The 23458-nt window shown below is 48.9% G+C and overlaps 1 protein-coding gene across 1 annotated transcript in view; it reads left to right on the forward strand.

Moving 5' to 3' along the window:
- The window catches only part of TENM4 (teneurin transmembrane protein 4), a 593869-nt gene that overhangs the window by 455422 nt on the left and 114989 nt on the right, over positions 1-23458 (forward strand). Inside the window, 1 exon segment of the mRNA XM_048217331.2 lies at positions 15383-15568. Coding sequence (XP_048073288.2) covers positions 15383-15568 — 186 coding nt within the window.

The raw sequence follows: 23458 nt of genomic DNA on the forward strand, positions 1-23458 counted from the left end.
CGTGTGATAACTGTGACAGTGGCAAGGTGCTAGCTTTTCTTTCTTTTTTTTTTTTTAATTTTTTTTTATTATATTATGTTAGTCACCATACAGTACATCCCTGGTTTTTGATGTAAGGCTCGATGATTCATTAGTTGCGTATAACACCCAGTGCACCAGGCAATACGTGCCCTCCTTAGGTGCTAGCTTTTCTTGACTTCACTTTCCTGATCTGAAACTGGAGATCACAGTGTCGCCTTCAAAGGTCACGTGACCATCAAATTACCAGGTGTCTGTGCGCGCATGGAACAGTGCCTGGCTAGAGTGAGCATTCCGCGGCTCTCTCGACCTCCCTACCGAGGGCGCTTTCACAGAGTGGAAGCGGTTTGAAAACTGTTGAGTTCTGCCGTGAAGCTAAGCAAGAGCTGCCTTATTGACTGGCTGCTGCTGAAGCTGGGGGGCTGTCTCTGTGTTCGGGGGTTAGCTGCAAGGTGGTGGGACAGGCACTGGACTTCATCTCAGAGAATCTGCTCCCTGCTAGTAGAATGGCTCCGGCAAGTTGCTTCCCCTCTCCTCCTTCCTCAGTTTCCTTCACAGTAAAATCACCTAAGGGATTGCTGTCAGGATTCAGTGAGAAAATGTAGGTTACGTGGTTGACGCCGTGTCTGGCTCGACTTGGACCCCCAGTGAGAGGCAGCTCCCATCGCATTGTGTGTTCTTTGCTCCTGGCATGGCGGGGCTGGCACAGACACTGTCCAGAGCCTTCCCGTCAGGGGCTGCAGGCCAGCAGCTCACCCGAAGTGCTTCTCACACCATCGGCACTGACTGTGAGTCGTGGGGTTGGCAGAAGTCACCACCGGGCCCTCATAGGAAGGAGGGCCACCTCTTCTGAGATGAAGAGATGTCTCACTGTTTGGCCTGGGGAACAGGATTTAATGAAAGCAGCTGAAATCAACATGCCCTGCACTCGACAACCAGCCCGTAATGAAATGTGAGCTGACAAGCTCCCCAGCACTTCAGTTACGCTTGTGGAAACAGGGAAGTCAGATTTTGTATAAGGATTTACTTAGACCCCCAAGTTCCCAGCAGCTTGGCTTCCAGTCTCATCCCAGAAATTCCTCCTGAAATCTAGCCTCCTTCATGTGATATTCCTTCCTGACCAACGGTGTAAGATAACTGTTGGGACAAATGCCTCTGGCCTGGAAGAGCACGGGTTATATGCCCCACCCTCCACACACTGGTGTCCTCAACTCTGGACCCAGTGAGACTTGGCTTTTCCAGTCTTGGGGGATGGTAGTAGTGATGATGGTCGTGGTGATTGCTGGTGCTGTGGTTTTACAGATGGTAAAGAGCTGGAGACAGGAAATGACTTGTCCAAAGTAACGCAGCTCAGCAGTGGCAGAGTATGAATTAAGTCTAGGAGCTCTGTTTCCAAGTCCTCAGCTCTTGCCTCAAGCCCCCTTTCCATCCAAAGAGGTTTCCTTACAAGGATGGAGCATTACTTAAAGAGCCACCCATTTCTTAGTGCTTACTGTGTACCAACTACTGAACTAAGTGCATTACAGCCATTATCTTCATTAAGGTTCATATGAAAACTGTAAAGAAAGTATTACCAGTTCCATTTTTCAGACAAGGAGCTGAAGCTCAGAAAAGTTAAATTCCTTGCCAGCATCCCCCTATCGGTAAGTGGCAGAGTCCAACTCAAACCAGATATGGCTCCAAGGCCTCTCCCAAGCTCTGTGGTATACTGAGCAATATATTGCCATCGTGCCTCTCTCTTGCCAAGCTGTGAACCCCATGAGGTCATGGTCTACCAGTATCCCTAGCACAGGGCCTGACGTGGGTTAGGTTCTCAGCGATTATTCAATAACTTACCCAGTGACACATCAAAGAAGAAGCTAAAGGCTCTGCCCAGGAAGAGCCCAGCACACTACCAGTCTAATCTGTTCTCTGAGACCCCAGTGTACCCCCACACCCCTGCACGCACGCACACACGCACACACGCTCATGCACGTGTGCCCTGCAGAGCTAAAACCAAAATCCCTGGGCATCTTCTCTGTCAGTTCCCAGACCTAGCTCATGTTGGTTCCGTGTGCCTTGCCAGCCAGCCAGACCCCTCCTGGACAAGAGCTGGCATCGTTTCACCTCCTTCAAGCCGTCTTCCCCAGGGAGCGGCCATAGCGGCTGGATGCCTCATCAGCTTGTGCATAAAGTGGGGTGCTCAGCAGCACTGCAGAGCTGAATGACTCTCCCCACCAACCCCAGGTGCTTTAGTTGAATTTTCATCCTCTTGACTCTGAGCTGCCTTAGAAAAGGGAAGGAATTTAACCTCTCCAAGATGGTCCTTGCAAGTAGAAAATTTCCTTTTCTTTCAGAGCCTAATGACCTCTTAAGAAGATTTCAGGCTCTTCGATGTTTTCCAGGACACCCTTTCAGATGAGGTCACTTAGATCCGCCGTTTGCCCCTCTGCTGGCTCTCCTTTGGGTGCTCCTTTCCCTCCACCCCAGCCCAGTAGCCTCGGTCCTCAGCCTCATAAATTCACTGCTCATTTCCACTGCTCTGTGAGCTCTCTCCAGTCTTGTCTTCCATAAATGACTTTTATGTGTAAGGGCCCTCCTGCGACATTTCACTCCTTTGGGTGGCTGGCTCACAGAAGCAGTACATGGCAGAGATTCTGCCTGTAAAATGCCCATGCTGGTGGTTTATGATGCTTATCATTTCATTGCAATTGAGTTTCATGAGATAACAGGTGGAGATTTAGAGGATGGGTTTCGAGGTAGCATGTGCAGTCAGAAAGAACTACATGGGATTTGGAATGGGACCAAGCTAGATTTTTAAGACTGAGCTTATCCAAAGAATAGGGCTAATAATACCTGCTTTGCAGGGTTGTTTTTCAAATTAGCTTTAATACATATGTATAAAATGCCTAGGATGGTGCTGGCATTCAGTAAGCACTCAATAAATAAAGTGTATGTTTTTAGAATGCATGGTTAAATCTAAATAAGCCAAACAGTCCTTAGACTCTTGCAAATTTAAGTCTGAGAACATTTTATACGGTGAAGGTTTGGAGCCAGACCTGGATTTGAGTCTGCGTAACCTTGAACACCTTGCTTTCTCTCTCAGTGGCTCAGCTTCCTTGTGGTTTCTGACCCTCTGCCAGCACCACCCCCCCCCCCCCCGGCCCATCACTGGTCATCGAGTCTAGATGAAGTTATTAATGTGCTGACATAGTTATCCCCAAACAACAGCACAAGGGCCAAACAGCATTAGCGTCAGCTTCCTGCCAGATAATGAGCTTTCTGAGCTCGATTCCAGAGAGGAGCACAGCCTCGCAGAGAGAGCATCCGGAACAGCTCCAGACCTGCCCCTGCCCCTGACAGTACCGGACATCCACCTCACGCACGTGTGGCCCTTCCCAGCCTCCCTGCACACTGGGTACTATTCTGGGCACCAAGGATCAGAGAGCCGCAGCCCACTCAGGAGGCAAGACCTAGTTAGGTGGCATGATAAGAGCCCGGACTGGTGTGTGTATGTGGGGGTCCAGGAGCACAAGGCAGGAGCAGTGAGCTCAGCCAGGAGACAGGTGAGAGCGGAGGCTGAGACCATCTTCCCCAGGGAGGAGACATGTGAGCCAGACCGTTAGCGGGGTGTTGGGAGGGGGGAGTCCAGGCAGAGGGCACAGCATGTGCAAAGTACACAGGTGTGCAGGAGAATCATCTGGAAAATCCTGCCTCTGAGTGGAGAGTAGCAACCGTGGAGGTAGGTAGAAGAAGTAAGACCAGAAAGGTAGGCAGAGTCCAAACCATGGTGTCCACTGAGTGCCTTGCTGAAAATCTTGGATTAAAAGATTTTTCAATGCCCACTGAAGATTTCCCTGTCAGCCTTTATGTCAGGACACCTTCTTTAGCTCTCTCAGCCTAACCTGGACTAGGTTCCACCTTCGCTGAGGGGGGACCTTCAGAATTCAAACGCAGATCCTCTGAGCTGCCAATTTCCTCTCTATTCCTCTCCTCCCCTTCCAAAAAGAAACACAAATCCTAAAGCATACTTAATAACAAATATGACTGCATAGATAGGGAGCGGAAAAGCTCTGTTATCAAATTAAGTCACAATTGACAACAAAATAAGCCCGATGTTTAAAAAAATAAGAATAAGCTGAAAGTAGTAACAGGGTTAAAAAAAAATTAAAGCTCTAAACATAGCATTTGCATTAGTGCTAAATTTTGAAAATGGTAATTCAATTTTATTTACGAGGCAAATATAATTACATTTAAATTTGAGGAAACAGAATTTAATTCTTATTAATGACAGAAAGACTGAGTGAGATGCTTTAATGCCAGAGAAATTGTCTTATGTTCATGGATGGGAGAGAAAATTAGATTCAGCGTGGAGCATTCTCCCTGCTACAAGTCTCATGTGTGTAGCCGGAATTGTTCCCTCTCTGAGAAGCATTAGCTTCTCAGCCCAGAAAGCACAGCACCGACATCCAATGAAACATCAAAAGGAAATGATCAGGCGGGGCTATTTCTGTATAGGTATGTTACGGAAGAAGAAACCCGAGGCTAGAATTTCAGCCGAGGAATAATATCCTTGAGACTTGACATTTCCTGTACCCCTTCCCAACAGCAAGTGATAGCCTGAAATCGAAGTTCAGAATAATAAATATCGGAGAGATTGACAGTGAGGCAGAGAAAGAAGAGGAGGTGTTGGAGGCAGAGAAGAGCCCACCAGCTGTCTGGGAAGTAGCGTGTAGGTTGAGACACAATGAGATGGTCAGTTCCTAGCATTTAATCAAAGACCGGGAAATTGGGCCCAGACAGGCATAGTACTAAATAGTGCCAGAGTTAAAGGTTGATAAACCAGGAGCTGGCAGCTTTGTAATTTAGTAGAATTTCCCCTGACAGCCCTAGAACATTTTCTATCCGAACTGGAGCTCTTCAGTATGTAAATATGAGCCCTCCTGAAACTGGGCTTCAGAATCAGGTTTCTCTTTGGACACCCAAGCTGAAGACTTGTACACAATCTCCAGTCGTCTTCCTGAATCAAACTGCTACTATATGACTTGTAATTTTAAAATAATAACTGTTCTTTGAATGGAAATTGTATTTACATTTTACAGAGCTCCTCATGTATGTGCTTCATGATTTATAGGGACAATAAATATATAACCCCCGGCGCCGGAGATGGTGTTATTCCCAGGGATCCTGGGTTCAGAGAGTTTGAGGGATCTGCCCAGAGACACTCCGGGAAAACAAGAGTTCAAATCCAGTGTTCTCTAGGCTCAGAGCCCATGTTTATCTCTGGCATAACTCTGCCATTGGCCATTTCCAAGGTTCATGCTGATACTGTCCAGGAATCAAGGCTGAGGTTCATAAGGTTTCGTTTCATTGGATACCCCTGCGAAGAGCCATGTAAACTGGATCTTGACCACGAGGTACCTGGCAGTACTACAGGGCCTCAAGGAAAAGAGTGATTGCTTTCAGCCATGGTGATCAGAGGGCTTCCTGGAGGAAGTGGGGTTTTAAGGTGGGTGATGGAGGTTGGGTTTGAGTTGGCAGAGAGAGAAGGAAGAGACAAGCACCTTGCAGCAACCCATTGTAGAAATCAAATCAATGCAATGTGTACAAAGATGCAGCAGAAACTGGCGTTTTCCAGGAAAGAGCAGTAGGTTGGAGTGGCTTTGCTTAGGGTATTTGTGGCACAAGAGAGAAGGAGAAGAGGTGAGGGAAGTTAGCAGGCAGTCAGTCACGAATGGCCTTGAAAGAGTTTAGGTTTTATCTGTCAGTGGGAGCCACTGAAAAATTTTGGGCAGAGGTGTGATATGGTGAGGTTTGGTTCTGGAAAGCTTAGTCTAATATTGGCATGTAGTTGGTGGTGCCAGGGAGACATCTAGGTGGAGGTGTCCAAGAGCTAGTTAGACAGGTGAGCACATGACCGGGTAGAGAGATGGGCCTTCCACAGAAGAATATCAGGGCCGGGGATCTTTGGGAAGAGGACTGAACATTGCTATCTCTTCAGCTCACCCAGCTGGGCCCTGTCAGTGGGGTTTGGGGAGTGTTCCAGCCCTGGCCAGAAGTCCACATCCTGGCCATGCTGTGTGGCTTCTATGCTCCCTTGTTATCCTTCTGCAAAGTCAGACCCTGTTGGGAGGCCTCCTTCAAGCTAGGTTGGAGCTAGGTTCCTCTAATCAGGAAGCCAGATACCCGACAATTAAGATGAATAGCAGTGGCTTACTACTTCCTGTGATAGGTGCTTCATAAAGCTCGAAATTCTGGTACTGGGGGGATAGGTGCAGAGACTGCTAAGCACAATATCCTGGAATCCACTTTTCGGCTTGGTTTGAAAGTGCTCCGAGCTCCTCGAGTGAGGTGAAAGGCCATGTGGTTTCCAAGGCTCATTAGCTTTCTGCCAGCTAGATCTGTAGGACAGAGCAGGGCTGAGAACAGCGCTGACCCTCTGGTGAGAGGGATGGAAGTTGAAAAGCACCCGAGAGTGGCTTGGGTTTGGCCTTGTGTCAAAAGGAAACTAATTACCTTAAGGAAGTTGAAGGCTTTTTTCCTGTACCTTCCTCTCCTTCTGGCTTCTTCCTGAAACCTGCACTGGGACTAAAAACTATCCGCCCAATTTAGTGAGAGAAGGAGGAAGGGAGGTGCTTTATTGAAACCTATGTTGATATAAGGATATAGGGGTATCTCTCCATGGGAAAGAAAGGTAACTCTTAAGTGTCCTACTGTGTGCTGAGCCTGCTGGCAGGTTGGTGCTCCTGTACACATGTGGGTAGACTTGAGTTCCTTGAGGATAGGGATAATTTCATATCATTTCTGAATCCCTAGCCTCTAGGAGTAGCTGGCACATAGTAGGTGCTCAGTATATTTTCAAATCAAGTTTAGGGTTCCCACAGATGGGAATCCTTTTCACCATTGAATAAAGGACAGAGCTAAGGCTCAGAGGTGTGCTATGTAGCTGGGAAGTAGCAGAGCAAGCTCTTATACCAGCGTGTGTGATTTCTAGCCTCTGTTCTGTGCAAAATGGTAGAGCCTTGAATAGTTACATGGATGAAGATAGATTTCCTGTGTGAGACTCACCAGGGAGTGTAGTGTTCAGGCTGGCAGTGGCAGGGCTGGGGAGGCAACAGGTGGACTAGTGACCCTGATAAAAGTTCTCATCAAGCGTTTTGAGAAGGCTGGAGGGGAGACTCTCTAGCTGGGGCACCAGAAGGAGGCTTCAAAGAGGAGGAGCCAGAACTCGAAGCTGACGTACAGTTGAACGTGGGAAGATCGAGGTAAAAGGGGAACCCAGACCATGGAAACGGCTTGCACAGAGGCATAGAGGAGGGACCACAGAGTGTGCTAAGCCCCCTCTCTTCAGCCATTTGTCTAGCTGGCCCCTGCCATGACTATTTCCTAAGGCAGCCGTCAAGTTCTTGCTCAAATGCTGACATACATGTCCCTGTGGGGCAAAGGACAGGCACTTCTCTCTCAGCCCTTATTTTCCTGTCTACAGAATGACTAGAGCATCTCTGAAGTGTCCTCTCACTCTCGTCACAAAAACGGCTCCTCTAAGTTTTTCTCCTTGTTTTCTCTCTTACCCCTAAACCCACCTGAGGGAGATCCCGTATCCAGAGGCAGGCCACTTCCTGCCCAACACCAGCTCCCTCCCTCTCCATCCTTTTCCCCTAGTCCCATGGTCCTTCGCCTCCAGCTCTTCTCCTTCATGACCCACAGCCCCCTTGTTTCTGTGCCTCTCGCCACATCCACCTTGCAAAACCCACGACCATCCCAACCACTCACCATCTCTCAGCTTACAGCCCACTTCTGAGCACTGGAAGCCAGATCACCTCATGTTCATGATCTTTAGCCTTTCCTGGGCCCTTCCAGCTGCAGGTCTTCTTGTACTTTGTGCCTTCTTGCTCTCATTTCCCCAGGCGCTCTTTAAATGGCCACATCCATCCATCAGTAGAGATTCCTACCTCACTGAGAACATTGAAGCCATTGATGAAGTGCTTTTCCATGATCCTGGCCTGTCCCTTAAACGTGTCTCTGCCTACATGCCCCCCTCCAAAAGATGAGGTGCCCACAAAGTGCTGTCCCCCAGATTATGCTCCAGATCTGGTCCTCACCAGCTGCTAAGGGGCACCTCAAGTATTCACATCATCCCCTTGCTCTCCCCAGTATCATTAAGCCCTCCCTTCTCCTGGTTCTTTCCAGCACATAAACATGATACAGTTGCCATACATTGTTTACCCTGTGAAAGATGTGCGTGGTATGGGGCATGTTACGTGGTGTTCATTTAAGCTTGACAGATGAACCTGAGATGTTAGTGTCTAAACCCTATTTTGCAGATGAGAAAGCTGAGGCACAGAAGGATGAAGTAACTTGTCCAAGTCATAGAGCTAGATGGATCGATGATGGATGGATGGATGGATGGATGGATGGATGGATGGATGGATGATGAATGGATGGACAGAATCAGATGGACAGATGGATAGACAGATGGGCTGTTAGATGGCCAGTGACTGGATAGCTGGTTAGTTGATTAGATAGTTGGGTGGATTGGACAGATAGCTGGATAGACAGACAGATGGAGGATGAACAGACAGGTAAACAGATACACAAACAGAAGGAAAAGTACTTAATATGGTAAACGTTGGGTCAGGGTGAAGAAGGAGGCTCAGACTGATTTCAGAGATCCTGTTCTGTAGCTGGGGTGATGCTCTGATACATAACTAACAGTCCTGGGAATGTGTCAGATTACAGCTGAGCTTGCGCCTCAACCTGGTCACACAAGTCGCAGACCAAAGAGCTGCATTAATCACAGTCGCCTTTCACTCTAGTCAAGTACCTTTGAGCAAGTCACTTAATCTCTCCAAGCTGTTTCCTCTACCCCGATGCGTGAATGAACACACCATTGCAGGGCTGTTGTGAGGATTTCATGGGATAATATTTGTGTGCCACCAACAAGGGTTCTACATTTTCTCCTTATTTCTGCTTCAAATGCTATCTAGTGTGGCTTGGACTTAATGTGTACCAGGATTTCAGAGAAATTCCCCAAGCTGTGCACTAACTCCGATGAGCTAGTGATAAGACAGAAAATCCTAGCAGGAATCATTTAAAATTATTTAACCCTCCTCTCTTAAAGTTTCTTAAGGGCATTCTAAGAATCTCAGGTCCTAAGCAAAATAGAACCATTTTCCCTGTTATCCCTTTTAGTGCTAAATACAGACTTATTAAAGGACTTCCCGGGAGGTCACATGGGGCCCAGACTCTGTTTCGCCTGCATCTGGTCCTTGCTCAGCAGGAAGGCACACAGAGCCTTGGGTGGGGGTCCCTTCCATTCCCTACTTGTGGCAGTTTTGAGCATCTTTCCAAGTCAAAGAAATTTTATGAGAAAAATATATGTAAGTCTGTCCCTTTAGGGGCACGCCACAGCTTCCCCTACCAGCTATTTTAATGAACAGGATTGTAAAGTAAGTCCAGACAAATTAAAACGTAGCTGCGCTAGGTCCCAGGCTTCATCCAGGCTCTTATGGGGATTAACATTTAATGAGAGGAGCCTGGGGCAGTGTTTTCCCTTATGTATACACTTTAGGGGCACCATTAACCAATAGCCAAACCTTATATCTTTCCCTGCCCTTTTTCCCTTCTTCCTCACGTGCCTACTGGCTTCCACACCATGGAAGGAGAATGGGTGTAACGTGGGCAGCAGCGTGAAGGAAGGTGTGCGTGGGGGTGTATGGGCTGAGACCCGTTAAAATTACAGAGATCTCAGTCACAGGTTGCAGATGAGTTTCTAAGAAGATTAGGCACAAAGGAGACTGAGCCCCTGTGTGAATATATCTAACCAAATAAATTGTGTACAGTAGGGCACTGAGACACAGTTGAGGCCAACTGACGTAACACTTCTTCTCTGAAGCTTTTTTTTAATTATTATTATTCATCTGTTCTTTCAACAAATATTTGTTGAGCTCTCATGCTGTGCTATGTCTGGTGCCTGCTGCCAGGGAACCAAGTTGAGAAGAAGCTAGAGCCTGCCATTAGGGGGGCTCCTAGAATAGAGAGAAGACAGACATATGTACACCAGTGAGGCAGGGCAGAAGGAAGATGTGTGGGCATGGCTCTCCCTCAGAGAAGAGCTAACTTGTTCTTGGGCCTGACCTGGTTCATCTCCAGGGTCCTGTATGGTTCAGTCAAGAACTTCACAGGCCCAGAATTAGAACATTAGGATGGCTGGGGACTTTCACCTGATTTCAAGAGGAAGCCAAGGCTACAAATACAAATGGCTTCTCACTGGGTTTTGATGGTCTTGGCGGATGGTGTCCTGCGAGGTGACTAGAGAAAGCATGCCTACATTTTGGCTACTTACTGTAAAAGCTGCCATTCTGCTCTTCAGGAAGATGCCCCTCTGCTAGGTGAGTAACAGGTCTGCTGATACCAGATGTCTTAAGTCCTCATCGATGGATTCTGGACATAACATAAGTTACGCGGGGCCTTTCACGTATACCCTTTTCTTCCATGATCCCTACTCACCTAGGAGGGGACCATGATTACCCTCCTCACTTCGGGCGTGAAGAAGTATGGCTCAGAGAGATTGAGTCAATTCTCCAAGGACTCCACAAGGACCCAAGGAAACTGGGGAGTCAGAGTCTGAGCCCAAGTCTGCCCTACGGATGATATTCTCCACAGTACTTCAAAAGATTCCTCTCAGGGCCCGACCCTTCCAGCATTCAGCCAGTAAGCTCTGATGTTTATCATGTGGAGGTCAATGGGCATCGATCAAGTGCTCGCTTGTACCAAGTATGTTACCGAAGTCAGAGTTCACATCTGCTGTTCGGACATCAGTCCAGTGCACATGCCGCTGCCCCTCATTTTCTCTCGCACGAGAGTCTGTGTACAGAACTTATCATACCCCAAACTGTGTGCCAGGCACTCTGTAGAAGTTTCGCTTCTGCCCACGTTAACTTGTGTAACTGACAGCAGTTATATCCGTGTGCTCTGCTGGAATGTAAACTCCCTGAGGTCAGGAGAGAACCACGCCTGTCACAACCACCATTGGATCCCAGCGCCTTCTGTTGAATTTGCACATGGTGGGCACTCAAGAAATTAAACAAGTGAGAGAAATTCCTGCAACAGCCCTCTCCAGTTGTTGGCGTCATCCCCACATTACTCGTCAGGCACCGGGGACTGGAGAGGAGCAGTGACCCAAATTTCACAGAGTCCCCCTTATGTTACGTAAGGAGCAGATGACCTGTTGAAGCCCATTCTTCAGCATCGTCCTATTTCGTTTCCAGCAGTCCTCTGGGAAGTTCTGTCTGCTTTAATGTCAAAGCAAAATCAAGAAGGAAAACTAAAGCTGTTCCTTTTATTTCAAGGGGGGGAAAAAGGTGAGACAGATAAGAAAAATAACAACAGAGCCTACAACTCGAGGCCAAATGATAAAGTAGCAGCTCCGATTTCTGCTCCCATCAGAGTCAGTGCGTCTCCCACGCAAGCAGAGGGGCCATCTGCAGAGGAGAGCCTGAACACTGACAGGTTGTGTTGCCATCAGTTAGCACCCCATAAACATCAAGGTCACCCTGTTTGGGCCCCTTCCATTAAAATGTGTAAGAGCTCACAACCCAGCTTGTAAAAGGCTGATGGAGAGGTGCCCAGCCACCAGGCCACCTTAGCTTCATGCCAGGAGACCATGTCTAGTGTAAACTGGCGAGGAAACGGAGGCTTTGGATGGACAGCCCAGCAGTCTCCAGATGACAAAAGTGAGCCTGAGTGTCTGGGAGATTCTACGTAGGGCATCTCATCTCATTTCACATAGATTCAGGGGCTGACCTGGATGTAACAAAAGATAAGCAACAGGACCAGAAAAGGAGACAGATCTGCTAGAAGAGCCAGGAGGTCCCCACAAGGAGAGCCTGCCTCTTCGCTGATCAGTTTCCTTAATCTTATAATGTCTGTCCGCACGGTGGTCTGAGACTTGTCAAAACGAGGGAGAAGCGCCAGGTGATCACATGACCCTGTGGACTCTGCTCGCTCTCTGCGTGTCGGCAGTAGCCTCACCTCTAGGGAAGATAGTAACCAGGGGTTCTGACAGCACTGTTGCGATAGTTCAATGAGAAATTATATACGAACAGTGCTTCGTAAACTCTACAACCTGATGTAAGTGTCAGTTATTAAGCCAGAAATGACTTTCCCCACACATTACCTCGTTTGATCTAACACCAACCCTGTGAGATGGATGGAATGGGAATTATTATACCTGTTTCGCAGAAATAGAAAGTGAGGCTCAGTGAATTTCATAACTTACAACTTGCAGCTCACCCAGCCAATAAGTGGAAAAGCCAAGGGTGACGCCCAAATCTGTCTGATTCTAAGGTTCGTGGTGTTTTCTTCGCTGCGTATCAGCAGGAAGGTGCGGCACGAACCACCGCGGATGACTTGGATCTTTCTGGGATTCCAGGACTGGGTTGAGCTTCGTCCGGATTCTGATCTCCCAGAGGACAGAGATTAGGTCTGGTTTTTCTGTGTATTCCGAGCACCAGCCATGGTCTTGAGCACATAGTAGGCATGCTTGGAATACTACTGGAAGAATGAACGAATCAGTATGAATGCACTGATACCTACCTTGTATCAGGCTCCCCCCCCCCCGAAGGGGTGCTGCCACCATCCCCATTTTACAGAAGGAGGAAACGAAATTCAGCCATCGGATAGGTTGCCTAAGGTCACATAACTGGTAGAACATATTTGGAACCACATCGAAGTCTCATGCTCTTTCATCCACACTGCCTTCAGATTAATTAATGTAGGAATGGCCTACGTGTTAGCCAAGGCCTCAAGTCAGGCAAATGCTGGGGAAAGGCTGCCCCTTCTGCTCTAGACCCCCTTGAACTCTGTGTGCTCTGCTGCCTGAAAACACCAAGGCTTTGGCCCCAGCAGCCTGTCCCTCTGCTGGCTCACACCTCAGTGAATAGAAGCGCTGTTTGCTGTTTACTTTTACACCATAAACCGCCACCTGGAAAAAGTGCTGAGTAAAACCAAACAAATGCTTAACTAATCGTCCCTCCCAGGTCTCAGGGGAAAGTTCCAGCCTTGAGGCAGGCCCTGCCTCCAGAGTCACCAGGGGTCACTGCTGTGCAGAAGGGTTAGAAATTTCAGAGACAGGACTTTGGAAGGCCTGGGGCCTGGAGATTATCATTCTGTGTCCAGACGTTGTCTGTATGAGAAAGGGAAGGAAGCTCCAAGAATGTCCTGAGACAGCTGCATTCCTGGAGGGCTGCTGGATATAGTGATGCTAGCCCACAGCCCCACCCCAACCTGGCAGGTTTTCCTAATGCCCAGACAGGCTGGGACTGACCCTCAGCCAGGCTGAGCAGGGTGTTAATGAATTGTTTTGCATTCTCAGGCCACCTGTAGCCCCAGGCACAGGTGGATTCACCCCTTATCGCAAACTTCAGTTAAGGGTCTGTTCTGTACCTAGCTCTGTCCCAGGTACCAAGCAAAGAGGCGATCAGGAGAATCCGGTCCAGCCTCTGATATCCCTAGTCTGAAGCAGGACAGGCACAGAAACAGAAAACCAGTTTACCATGTAATATGGAAGGGCCAGGAACAAGAGAATAACCACAGGGTGAGTCACGGACTTCTCAGAGAAGGAGAGACCCTTGAGCTGGGCCTTGGGTGTAGATTATGCTGTGTCACATGGAGGGTGTTTACATCACAGACTCCCACAGGCTTAGAGCCAGAAGAGACCTTAGAGGCCATCAGAGTCCCCCCCACCCCCAAAGTAGATGAGGAAACCCAACACCCAGTAAGGGGAAGTGACATCCCCGAGGTCACACAGCAGATGAGTGGCTGAGCAGGCACGGGCCTTGCACACCGGGTCCTTGGGCTCCGAGTCTGAAGTTCACTGTCCTGAGAAACCTTCCTTGAGTTCGGCATCTCTGCCAGGCCCTTTTCTAGCTTGCCCCTCACCGAGCGCGCTCTGAGGACTGTGAGGATTCATCGTCACTGCCCACACTCGATACACCCCTGACGTCAAGGACCCTGCCTCCCGTCTCACAGCTCAGAAGCTGCTGAGCCTGGCACAGAACCCGGGGGCCCCCGGCTCCAGGTCAGGGCTCTCTGCACCCATTTGACAGTGGACCCTTCTTCTCTGGGCAGCTGAGAAATCCAGTGTGTCCCTGCGTGTCGTGTGTCCCTTCCCAGGTAGTGTGCCTGACAAGGCGTCGGACATAGGGACACCCCATAAATGGTGACTCAACTGTTGTGTTGTGGTTTTTCGTTTGTTTTTTTGAATTTGCAAACATCCTAGCCATTGCCTTGTAGGTTGATATGGAAGATCTAAGCCTCTGAGATCTAATTTTGATTTATCTCCTTTTTCAAAAATAGCTAGACTATTAGTAGCTTCCAAACTAGGAATATAGCTTGGAATCTTCCAAGCTGTCACGGGCAAATGCAACCTGACACAGTGCCAGTTAATTTAGTTTGCAAGAGAACAAAAGCATTGGGGTTTTCATTTGAAGACTGTCGGGCCATAAGGCACAGACTGCAGGCAGGGTCTCCGTCGACAGCCCTGGCAGAGAGCATCCGCGGCCACGGCCGCTCAACCTGTTTTCTAAACCCCATGCCGGAGCCTTCACCACCTCTGCCTGTGTAACTGGGAAGCTGTCACGGGCCCTGCGCCTGAGGGGCTTGTGAATTGGGTCATGTGTGTTCTGCACCGGCTCACAGACGGGCCTTTGTGAAGGGCTGGGTGCCTCGACTCTGGCTGTGACGCAGTCCCCCAGCTATTTGCTTTGGATCTGAAGGGCCATGGAGGTGGTGCTTGGAGTTGGAGTGGCAAGGCAGTGTGCAGGAAGACGGGCACAGGCAACAAAAACACAGAACCAGCCCCCAGAGTCCCCCCCAGCCGGGGTGCAGGGGACCGCCCTTTCACCCCGCCTCAAGGACAGTCAGGGCTGGAAGGAAATGCGGCCCCGGACCCCTGCACGTGCTGGCGCCAGACCACGAGCACTTCCCTCAGCCATCGGGGACTCGTCCTCACTTTGTTTTCACACATAACCAGTTTTTAATTAAATTTGACTTTTCCTCACATCTGTTCAGAAGGCCGGTCCCCCTTGGACATGGCGAGCACAAAAGCGGGGACAGGCTGGCAGGAGGGGAAAGCAAACAGAGCAGAGCCCTTCCATCGGCCTCTTTTGGGAAGGGAATCGGGCTCAGGACGGGCTTTCGCCTGGAGAATTGTTCTCACCCAAGGGTCATTGTTCCGGGAGATTAGCCTCCCAAGCCTCTGGAATCTGGATCGGTCCCTCCCAGGAGCCAAGGTAGGTAGCCAAGTGTGACCCTTGTTCCCAACAATGACCGGCTCAAAATGTGTTTATTCTCTCCCCTCCCTCCCCTGCCATCCTCCTCACAGAGATCTGTGCTGCCGACTGTGGGGGCCACGGTGTCTGCGTGGGGGGCACCTGCCGCTGCGAGGAAGGCTGGATGGGGGCGGCTTGCGACCAGCGGGCCTGCCACCCGCGCTGTGCGGAGCACGGGACCTGCCGCGACGGCAAGTGCGAGTGCAGCCCAGGCTGGAACGGCGAGCACTGCACCATCGGTATGGCGGGCCCAGTCCCGGGGGTCTGCTGTGGGGCGCATGCTGCCTCTGTCCGCATGTGGGAGCTGGGCACAAAGTCCTTTCATCTGGCGACATTATGGTTGGCATTTCCCAGCAGCGATTGGACTTAAACTCACAATTGGGCATTTTTAACCTTTTCCCTCCCAGTCTGCATTTCCCAGATGTGCGTTAGCTGGTTCGCGTGCCTTGCTGTGTTTCCTTCCTGGGCCAGATGCAGTAGGGCTCTGTGCTGAGGAGCTGGGGGTCGGGAGCAGGGCACACGACCACCACTTAGCAGCTGTGGGCTGTCCCAACGCGTCTCTGAGCCTCGGTCTGCTCACCTATAAAATGGGGATCATATGCCTATAAAGAGCGCAGCACAGGCTGGCACCGAGTACAGTGCTCGGTAGTGTGGCCATTATGATCAAACTCGTGACCTGGTTGGAGGGCTTAGGCTTGGCTCTCAGCCCCCCACACCCTCCGGCCACCTAGGCCTGAGCTGCGAGACAGGCCCGGAATCCTGGGAAAAGCTTCCCACAGGCCCCGGGCCACATCTGCCTCCCATCAGGCCTGGATCCCTCCCTCCCCTGTCCGCAGCCCCCATCCTGTCTGCATTTGTCTCCTCGCTGCTCTCTGGGGGCTCCTCACAGCGCCCCTGCCGAAGCAGCACCGTTGGCAGCTCTCGGACCAAGCCGACCACTCCACTCCCTTCTTCCTGCTTTGCCTTCTGCTTTCGTTGATCTTAAGCACAGCCAGACGTTTGCTTGGCTTATTATCCTGGAAGGAGCACTCACCAAAAGCTCTTTATTGAATCAACTGGTTTGTGTGTGTGCTTTAACTCCTTCCCCTTCCATTTTTTCCAAACGGAGGGTCTGTGATTAGATGGCAAGCACATGGCTTTGGAAGGCCGGATTCTGGGTGCCTCTCCAGCTCAAACGTCACCTCTTAGGTCTTACAGAAACTGGGAGACGAGCCCCAGACCTTTTGAGGGACAGAGGAATTTTGAGCAAATGGAGCCACTGCTTTTCTCCTTTTTTTTTTTTTTTTTTGGCTTCATTCCTTCTGTTTTGCAATCTGAAATAATCTATATTCATCATCCCCACGCCCACAACACCACTCTGGTGATAAACGGCGGTGGAAGCCCTTGTGTTTATTAACAATAATAATGGCTTCTGATTTTTGAGTGTTTACAATGTGCCAAGCCTGTGCTAAGGGCTTTTAACTGCATTATCTCATACTCCACAGCGTCCCCCTGTGAAGGCACGCGTGTTATTCCCTCCTTCTCAGGGACCTGAGGCTTGAGGACACTTAGCTCATGAGAAGTAGGACAGGAATTTGAGGCTCGGTTTCCAGAGCCTCGGTGCAGGGTCTCCGTACCAGCAGCTTGCTCTGCGGCCCACAGGCAGAGTCCGGGTTTTCTACGAGGCATCGGGCTCACATCCTTGGGGGGCTGCGGCTCCTCATTACCGTTGCGCTCCGAGTTGCAAACCTAGGTGCCCACCCCAGACTCTTCACAGAGCCGCTCCAGAGCCCAGGGCAGCCCTCCCCACTTTGTCCCCAGCGAAGGTGCCTCAGTGACTTAATGCGCCCTTCTGGGCAGCTTCTTCATGTCCATGTCATCCAACCTTACAATGGCCCTTAACAACCGTGCATGAGAAATGGCCCTCATCATTCGCGGGGCCCTCTTCTTTAAACCCCACTTTCCCCTCATCCTCACTTTTCCCCGTGACTGAGGACAGGCTGACCTTTCAGCCTCCCCACCCGAAGGGCGGGCCATCCCTATTAAAACCAAAGGCAGAGCTCAGAGAGAGTACATCCTGTTTTCCATCAGTTAATTACAGAGTCCTCAGCTCACCTTATCAAGTTCCAGAAAGTTTATGGATGGCAGACTTTTATCAGATAAAAGCATCTCAGTCAAATGATGCTGAGGGATTTCAGGAACTCAGCCCTGGGCCCAATCGCAGATGATTCATGCCTGGGCTGGTGAGCAGCTGTGCTGCACCTAGTGTCTTGTGGAAGGATATGCCTCAGCCTGGCCTGAAGAATAGCCCGTGTGTTTGGATGCCAAGAAGTCAAAGCATCCCCCTCCCATCCCCTCCCACCCCACCCCCAGCCCTGCGCACCCGCACACCCACTGTCACTCGTTAAGAGCACATTCCTCCTTGGGATTGCAGATGCTCTCTGCCCTCCAGATAAGAAATGCATCAGGGTAAATGTGCACGATTCAAGAGGGAGGTTGACAGTCACAAAGACCAGAAAAATGTCATAGGACATTGAAGAAGTAATGGACTAGTCATAGTGGCTCAGATGAAAGGACGTTGGCTCGGAATTCTATTACCTTTCATTTTGTGGTGAGCATTTCCTCTGTCCCTGTCTAATCTCCCCGCATGGCAACTTGCTCTCTGTGGGTCTCTGCCTGTGGCCACCTGCATCCCCAGTGAGAAACCCAACACCTTAGTGCTGAAGGAATGCTCCGGTCACCTGGTTCAGTGCAGGGGAAGCGGTAGGAGAGGCAAAGGAGGGAAACAATGGCGGTGCCTTCTTTTTCCTTTCGGAATAGAAATGAGGAGAAATCCCTTTTTAGCCTTTGATGGGAACAAGAAGCACCTTCTTATGTTTCCAAGGAGCTTCACTCCCTTTGAAGATCATTTAGGAAAAGAAAAAAACTGTTGGGGTAAAAAGTTAGAAATTCAAAGGGTTACATTTTCTCGTGCTATCAGATTTCATTACTATACAAGAGGTCATTATAACGCAGCTGGTTCATGTGCTGGAGTATAGTTACGTTCTGTGCCAGAGAAAAAGCTGGAATCCTCGACACTGATGCAGAGACCTCCACGCGGTAGAAGCAAGAGTGGAGGGCCTGTTTATTTACACACCGCTGCCTCCATAAACAGGAAAGAATGGTTTCCTGACCTGTCAGCTGGCATAAACACCAAGACAAGTCTGGGCTCCTTATGGTCAAGTCCCCAGCATAAGAATCTTTTCACCCCAGTGACATTTCCCCAAGCAGATTATTATAGTAGGAATTAAATATCTCCTGTCAGAGGCTTCAGTCCATCTTTTCTTTTATGGAAGCTACTTGATTTTTCTCCAGAGGAGGTTGGCTTTCAGAACAAAAGGGAAATGGATGGTAGCATCCTCTTTAATGACAGCATTTTTGTCAAAAAGCAAGACTATTCACATTGAATCCTAATTCCTTATATTGGGAATTACCTGTCTCTTTGCATCTTTAAGAAAGGTCTTTGGTGGAAGCGCTGTGGGCAGACCACCTGGTTGCTAGGGGCTTTGTTTTCTCCTTCCATGAATCACAGCATGGGGGAGGCTGGAGGAGGCCTCCAGGGGTGACAAAGTTCTGGCCTCCTCCTCCACTGGCCACAGAACTGCACAGCCATCATCCCAAAACTGAGTTATCCTGCTCCTAAAAATATCCCACTAATAAGAAGGGATTTTTCATTTTCAGTCTAACTTGTCAGTCATGCTCCCAGTTGCATATATGAAACTCAGTTTTCCTAATCCAAACGTTAAGGTAAGATGAATTGACGTAGCTCTATTTCTCAAGTGTGGCTCTATTTCTTAAGTATATGGTCAACACAGAGTCATCAAAAGTATGTTCAGGGATGTCTTTTCCAGGAATTTCATGGGTCTCAAGTCGGGGGCTTGACCTCCCAATTCTTTTGAAAAAGCTAAAAATCATAGTTAAATTTGAGAAGGTGTCTAATTTTTTTCCTGTTTCTTTGAAAACGGTACTATCATTTTTGATCACTTCGACAATCGTCATTTTATTCACTTCAGCGCCCCTTTTTTATAAAGTCTCAAAACACGTGTGGGAAATGCCAGCTTCTGATTACATCTGTAAAATTCCAACCTTGACCCCAAAGCTGTGATTGTTCAAGATGCCAGATACACAGAATTATTTACTAGGCTTCAGGAGAGCTGTCCAATCGTATAAATCTTGATTCTTACACAAATCCTCCTCGGGGAGTAAAGGTCAAAATAATACTGTGATGGTGCAGTTGTTCCAGTGAGCCCAGCCTGACTTCACGATAAAAAGAGATTATAAAGAAAGGCCACACAGTCTTCCGGAGTCCTTTGTCCACTTTCGAATGGTAGCTCTCAGGTTTCTCGTTTGTAATCAGACAGTCCTTAACTGAGAGCTTACAAGACCCTCACAAGGTGTCAGAGCCTGTGTGATAACCCTGTCCTCACGCTTCAGAGCACTCTCTCACAACAGGACCTGTGACCTGGCAGGACAGATGCTGGCAAGGACGAGAGAAAGTGGACAAGGGTCTACTCCAAGTTACCAGAGCAAGAGCTTGATGAGTCGTTGGTTCTGGGAGATGTTAGCCCACATGTGGTAGGGGTGGCCAACTGGAAGGAGGTTAGTAAGGCTTTGTGAGTCCCTCTTAGGTGGGTGCCACTGGCCATTGATCCTTCATCCAAAGTGAAGGGGATTAATGTATCCAAGATCTTAACAGGAACATCTCTTTGGTGGTTTGTCAAACATCGAAAGGAGTTACATGATTATAAGCACCCTAACCATCACCGGCTGTAAGGATCCTTGTTTAATCTGGCCTGAGGTGTACCGATGATACAGCTGTTAGAGTCAGCTGAGGCTTCCAGAGAAGGACAACAAAGAGCTGCATGCCATGCTCTCCACAGCCTTTGATAGGGGCCCCTGAAGTTTCTTGGGATTACCCTAAGAGAAACTTTTGGAAACTTGTTTGGGGGCAGGCAAAGCAAAGAAGCTTGCCATAGAAATGCTGAAGCGATCTAAGACCTCACAGACTCATGCCAAAGGCTCAGAGTCTGTGTCATAAATAGCAGTGCACCACCGATATCTCTAGCTACTTGCATAGTGACAGGAATAGAGAAGGGGCATAAGAAACATTTGTGCAATGTTGAAAAAATCAGCATGGCCTGAGAGGAAAGATGACTCTGCTGTCACTGTCTTTATCCCGAAGTCCTGAGGAGAAAGAGGAGGGAATTTTGTGAAGTCCTGAATCCACCATCCACAATACAAACTCATGGACTTTGTGTCATCTTTCCTGAAAGTTATTATTTTAAAATCATGGTGGATTTTTAAGTGGCTGTACTCAAGGGCATATGTACCAAGATTTTCAAACAATGGAAGCATGGACAACAGTATGGACTTCCACATGTGGCTTTTGTAAATAAATGGCATTGGACTTCAAAGATCCAGTTACCCCTTCTGTCTCTACTAGAAGACGGCTCTATTCTGTTCCCAGAAGACTCTTGGATTTGGTATTGACTGGCCGTTATCAGCTTCTGGACCCACAGTGTGGCTCAAGGTCACTGCGCTGGAAAGTACAGTGATTTGTGGAGCCGGAATTTGAAGTTTCGAATGCCCAGTTTTGTCTCCTGAAACCCACAGCACTGATTGCAGCCTGAGTGCCTCAGTCACTTCTGCTGGCTGTTCGTCCTGCCCATGACCTGGAAAAATTAGTAAGCACTTTTTAAAGGTATTAGAAACATATTTACATTTAATAAAGATCTTTATTATGAAATTGTTCTTAAAAATGAAATGGCAAAACAACAACAACAAAAAAAATGGCATTAGGTCGAGAGCTCTGTAAAGTCAGCCCCAGGCTTGGGGAGGCTAGCCTACAGAGGAGGTATAGTCTGTCGCTGTCACCAGAGCCAGGATATCACCATTAAGTTTGGAGAGAAGCAAGGTTTTGTTGGTGAGAGAACTCCCTCCAAGTGGATGCTGCATGGCGGTATGGCCACTTGGATCCCAATGACGGTGTCTCCCCAGCCTCGCCATCCTTTCCAACCCCGTGAGAGAAACTCCGGCTCTTCTGCGGCTGGGTTCAGTTATTACAACAATCTGTGATCACGACTCTGCAAAACTCAACAGATCTGAAAGCTAAGAGCACCAGCTGAGCCAGGAGGTCCAGGAGATCCTGTGTATTATTGTTCTCAGATGACATATCACGGGAGGTGATGTCTAAGAAATTTTAGGTCACCCTGAAACATGAGATGAATGAGCTTGACTAAGACAAGCGTGACAGATGAACCAAGAATCGCGAGCCTTCACCTTAGCCAGAGATGCTTCCTGGGCCGAGCTACCAGTGCGCCGGCCCTCTCTCTAATTGTTCGGCATGTCACAGCTTTGTTTATGCGCTCTTGCTTTAATATGCCATTCTCCTCCACTTTCCTTTCTTCTGTCTCGTGCTCTCATGGACTCCATAGCATCTATAAGAATGAAGGCGGAGCACGCAGGCCCAGTTAAAATCTCCATTTCCCAATTTTCCACTTGGCTGTGCAGTCTCCAGGAGCATATTTCATCTAGAAACAAAGACCACATGGAAACCTCAACTAGAAACATAGCCTCTCATCCGCCCGTCTTTTGAGGCAAATATATATTGACGACCAGCAACAGTGTCTCTTCTACCCAGAGGACTGAAAAAATAAAGTGTATATTTTTTATAAGAAAGGAAGAATGTTCTTGCAGTTTCTAGATCCCTAGGGCTTCCACATAAGGCCCCAGCATTGCAGTCCAGTCCAGCTAGTGGGCTTTGGATTCATGTATGAAATCAAGCTGAGGACGGAGGCCTGCCTGGCAGAAAGCATCAGGCCCTTCAGGAGACAGCCATTGGTCCGGCCACTGTGGGAGCACATGTGGGGGAGCTATAGAGAGAGGGGTGGGAAGGAAGCCCCTCAAACAGCTATGAGGAGGCCAGGTGGGGAAGATGAGATATACTACTGATTGATGCTGGGAGCAAAGAGGACTGCCCTGCTTTCAACACCCAGCCACATGAATGCACCGTGGAGTTAATTTCAGAGCAACATTTGACACCCATCCTCGCAGAGAAGCAAATCCTTAGAGTGCCAAGTAAGTCAGTGCTTGGATGCGACCCTTCCATTGGAAAACAGAGCATACATCATTCTGCCTTTCGAGTTAACAAGCATTGAGAAGTGGCCAGGTTTTCTTTTCTTTTTCTTGTTTTCACAGTGACATCCATTGACCTGCACCTTACATTCTCTGTAAGATGCACCAAGGAGAAATGCATCTTACTTAGAACACCAAGCATTCTGCATACAAGTCTGCGTGGGCACATGCATCCATGGCCAATTCAAGAATGGCAAACAGATAATCTGGCGGTATATTTGACCAAAGCCTCGGCCCACTTCCCTAGTGCATATCAGAGATGATCCCAAGTTTACACCTGTCTGAGTTCCAGCTCCCTGGAAGCCCCGCTGCCCAGGCAGGGAGCACTTGTTCTTATGTGGCTGCTGCCCCCACACGGAAGTTGGACGCTGCTCTGGGTAGACAAAGGGCAAGTTCTAGTCTTCCATAAAGTTGAACACACCTGACAGAGCAGGAGCATGGCCACGTTTGCAGCTTCCCGTCCTCCTTTCTCTCCTGTTTTCTATCCATATGTCTTCTATATCATCACCTTTCCAAACCCCTGGATCATAGAATGAGTTGAAGTTCCTTTTGACCCTTCCTGGAGAATGTGCTTGCTCTCCCTCCTTCTCTCTCATGTCATCTTGTCTTTGGTTTTGTTTTCCCCGCCATGGCAGGTCTGTCCCAAACATGGGGCACATCCCCCCGCCCCGTGTCCCCTGAGCACCTGGCATGGTTCCGTGGCAGGCAGTGTTGCACTTACGTGAGCCTACCTTACATGTCCTGTCTTTTATTCCCCAAGCGCACTATCTGGATAGGGTAGTGAAAGGTATGGTCTTCCTTCCTCTATTTTCCTATTGTCTTTGTGTGTGTGTTTGTGTATGAGCAAAAAAGAAGAAATGTGTATATAAGCGATGTATATACACCCCAGAAGCATGCTGTCTAGACGCTGCCACCACAGCATTCGATGCCCAGAGGGTGGGTTTTTGGTCACAGGGGGTCGACACACCTGGAGTGTC

The sequence above is a fragment of the Ursus arctos genome, unplaced genomic scaffold, assembly GCF_023065955.2.
Source record: "Ursus arctos isolate Adak ecotype North America unplaced genomic scaffold, UrsArc2.0 scaffold_22, whole genome shotgun sequence".
NCBI classification, from domain to species: domain Eukaryota; kingdom Metazoa; phylum Chordata; class Mammalia; order Carnivora; family Ursidae; genus Ursus; species Ursus arctos.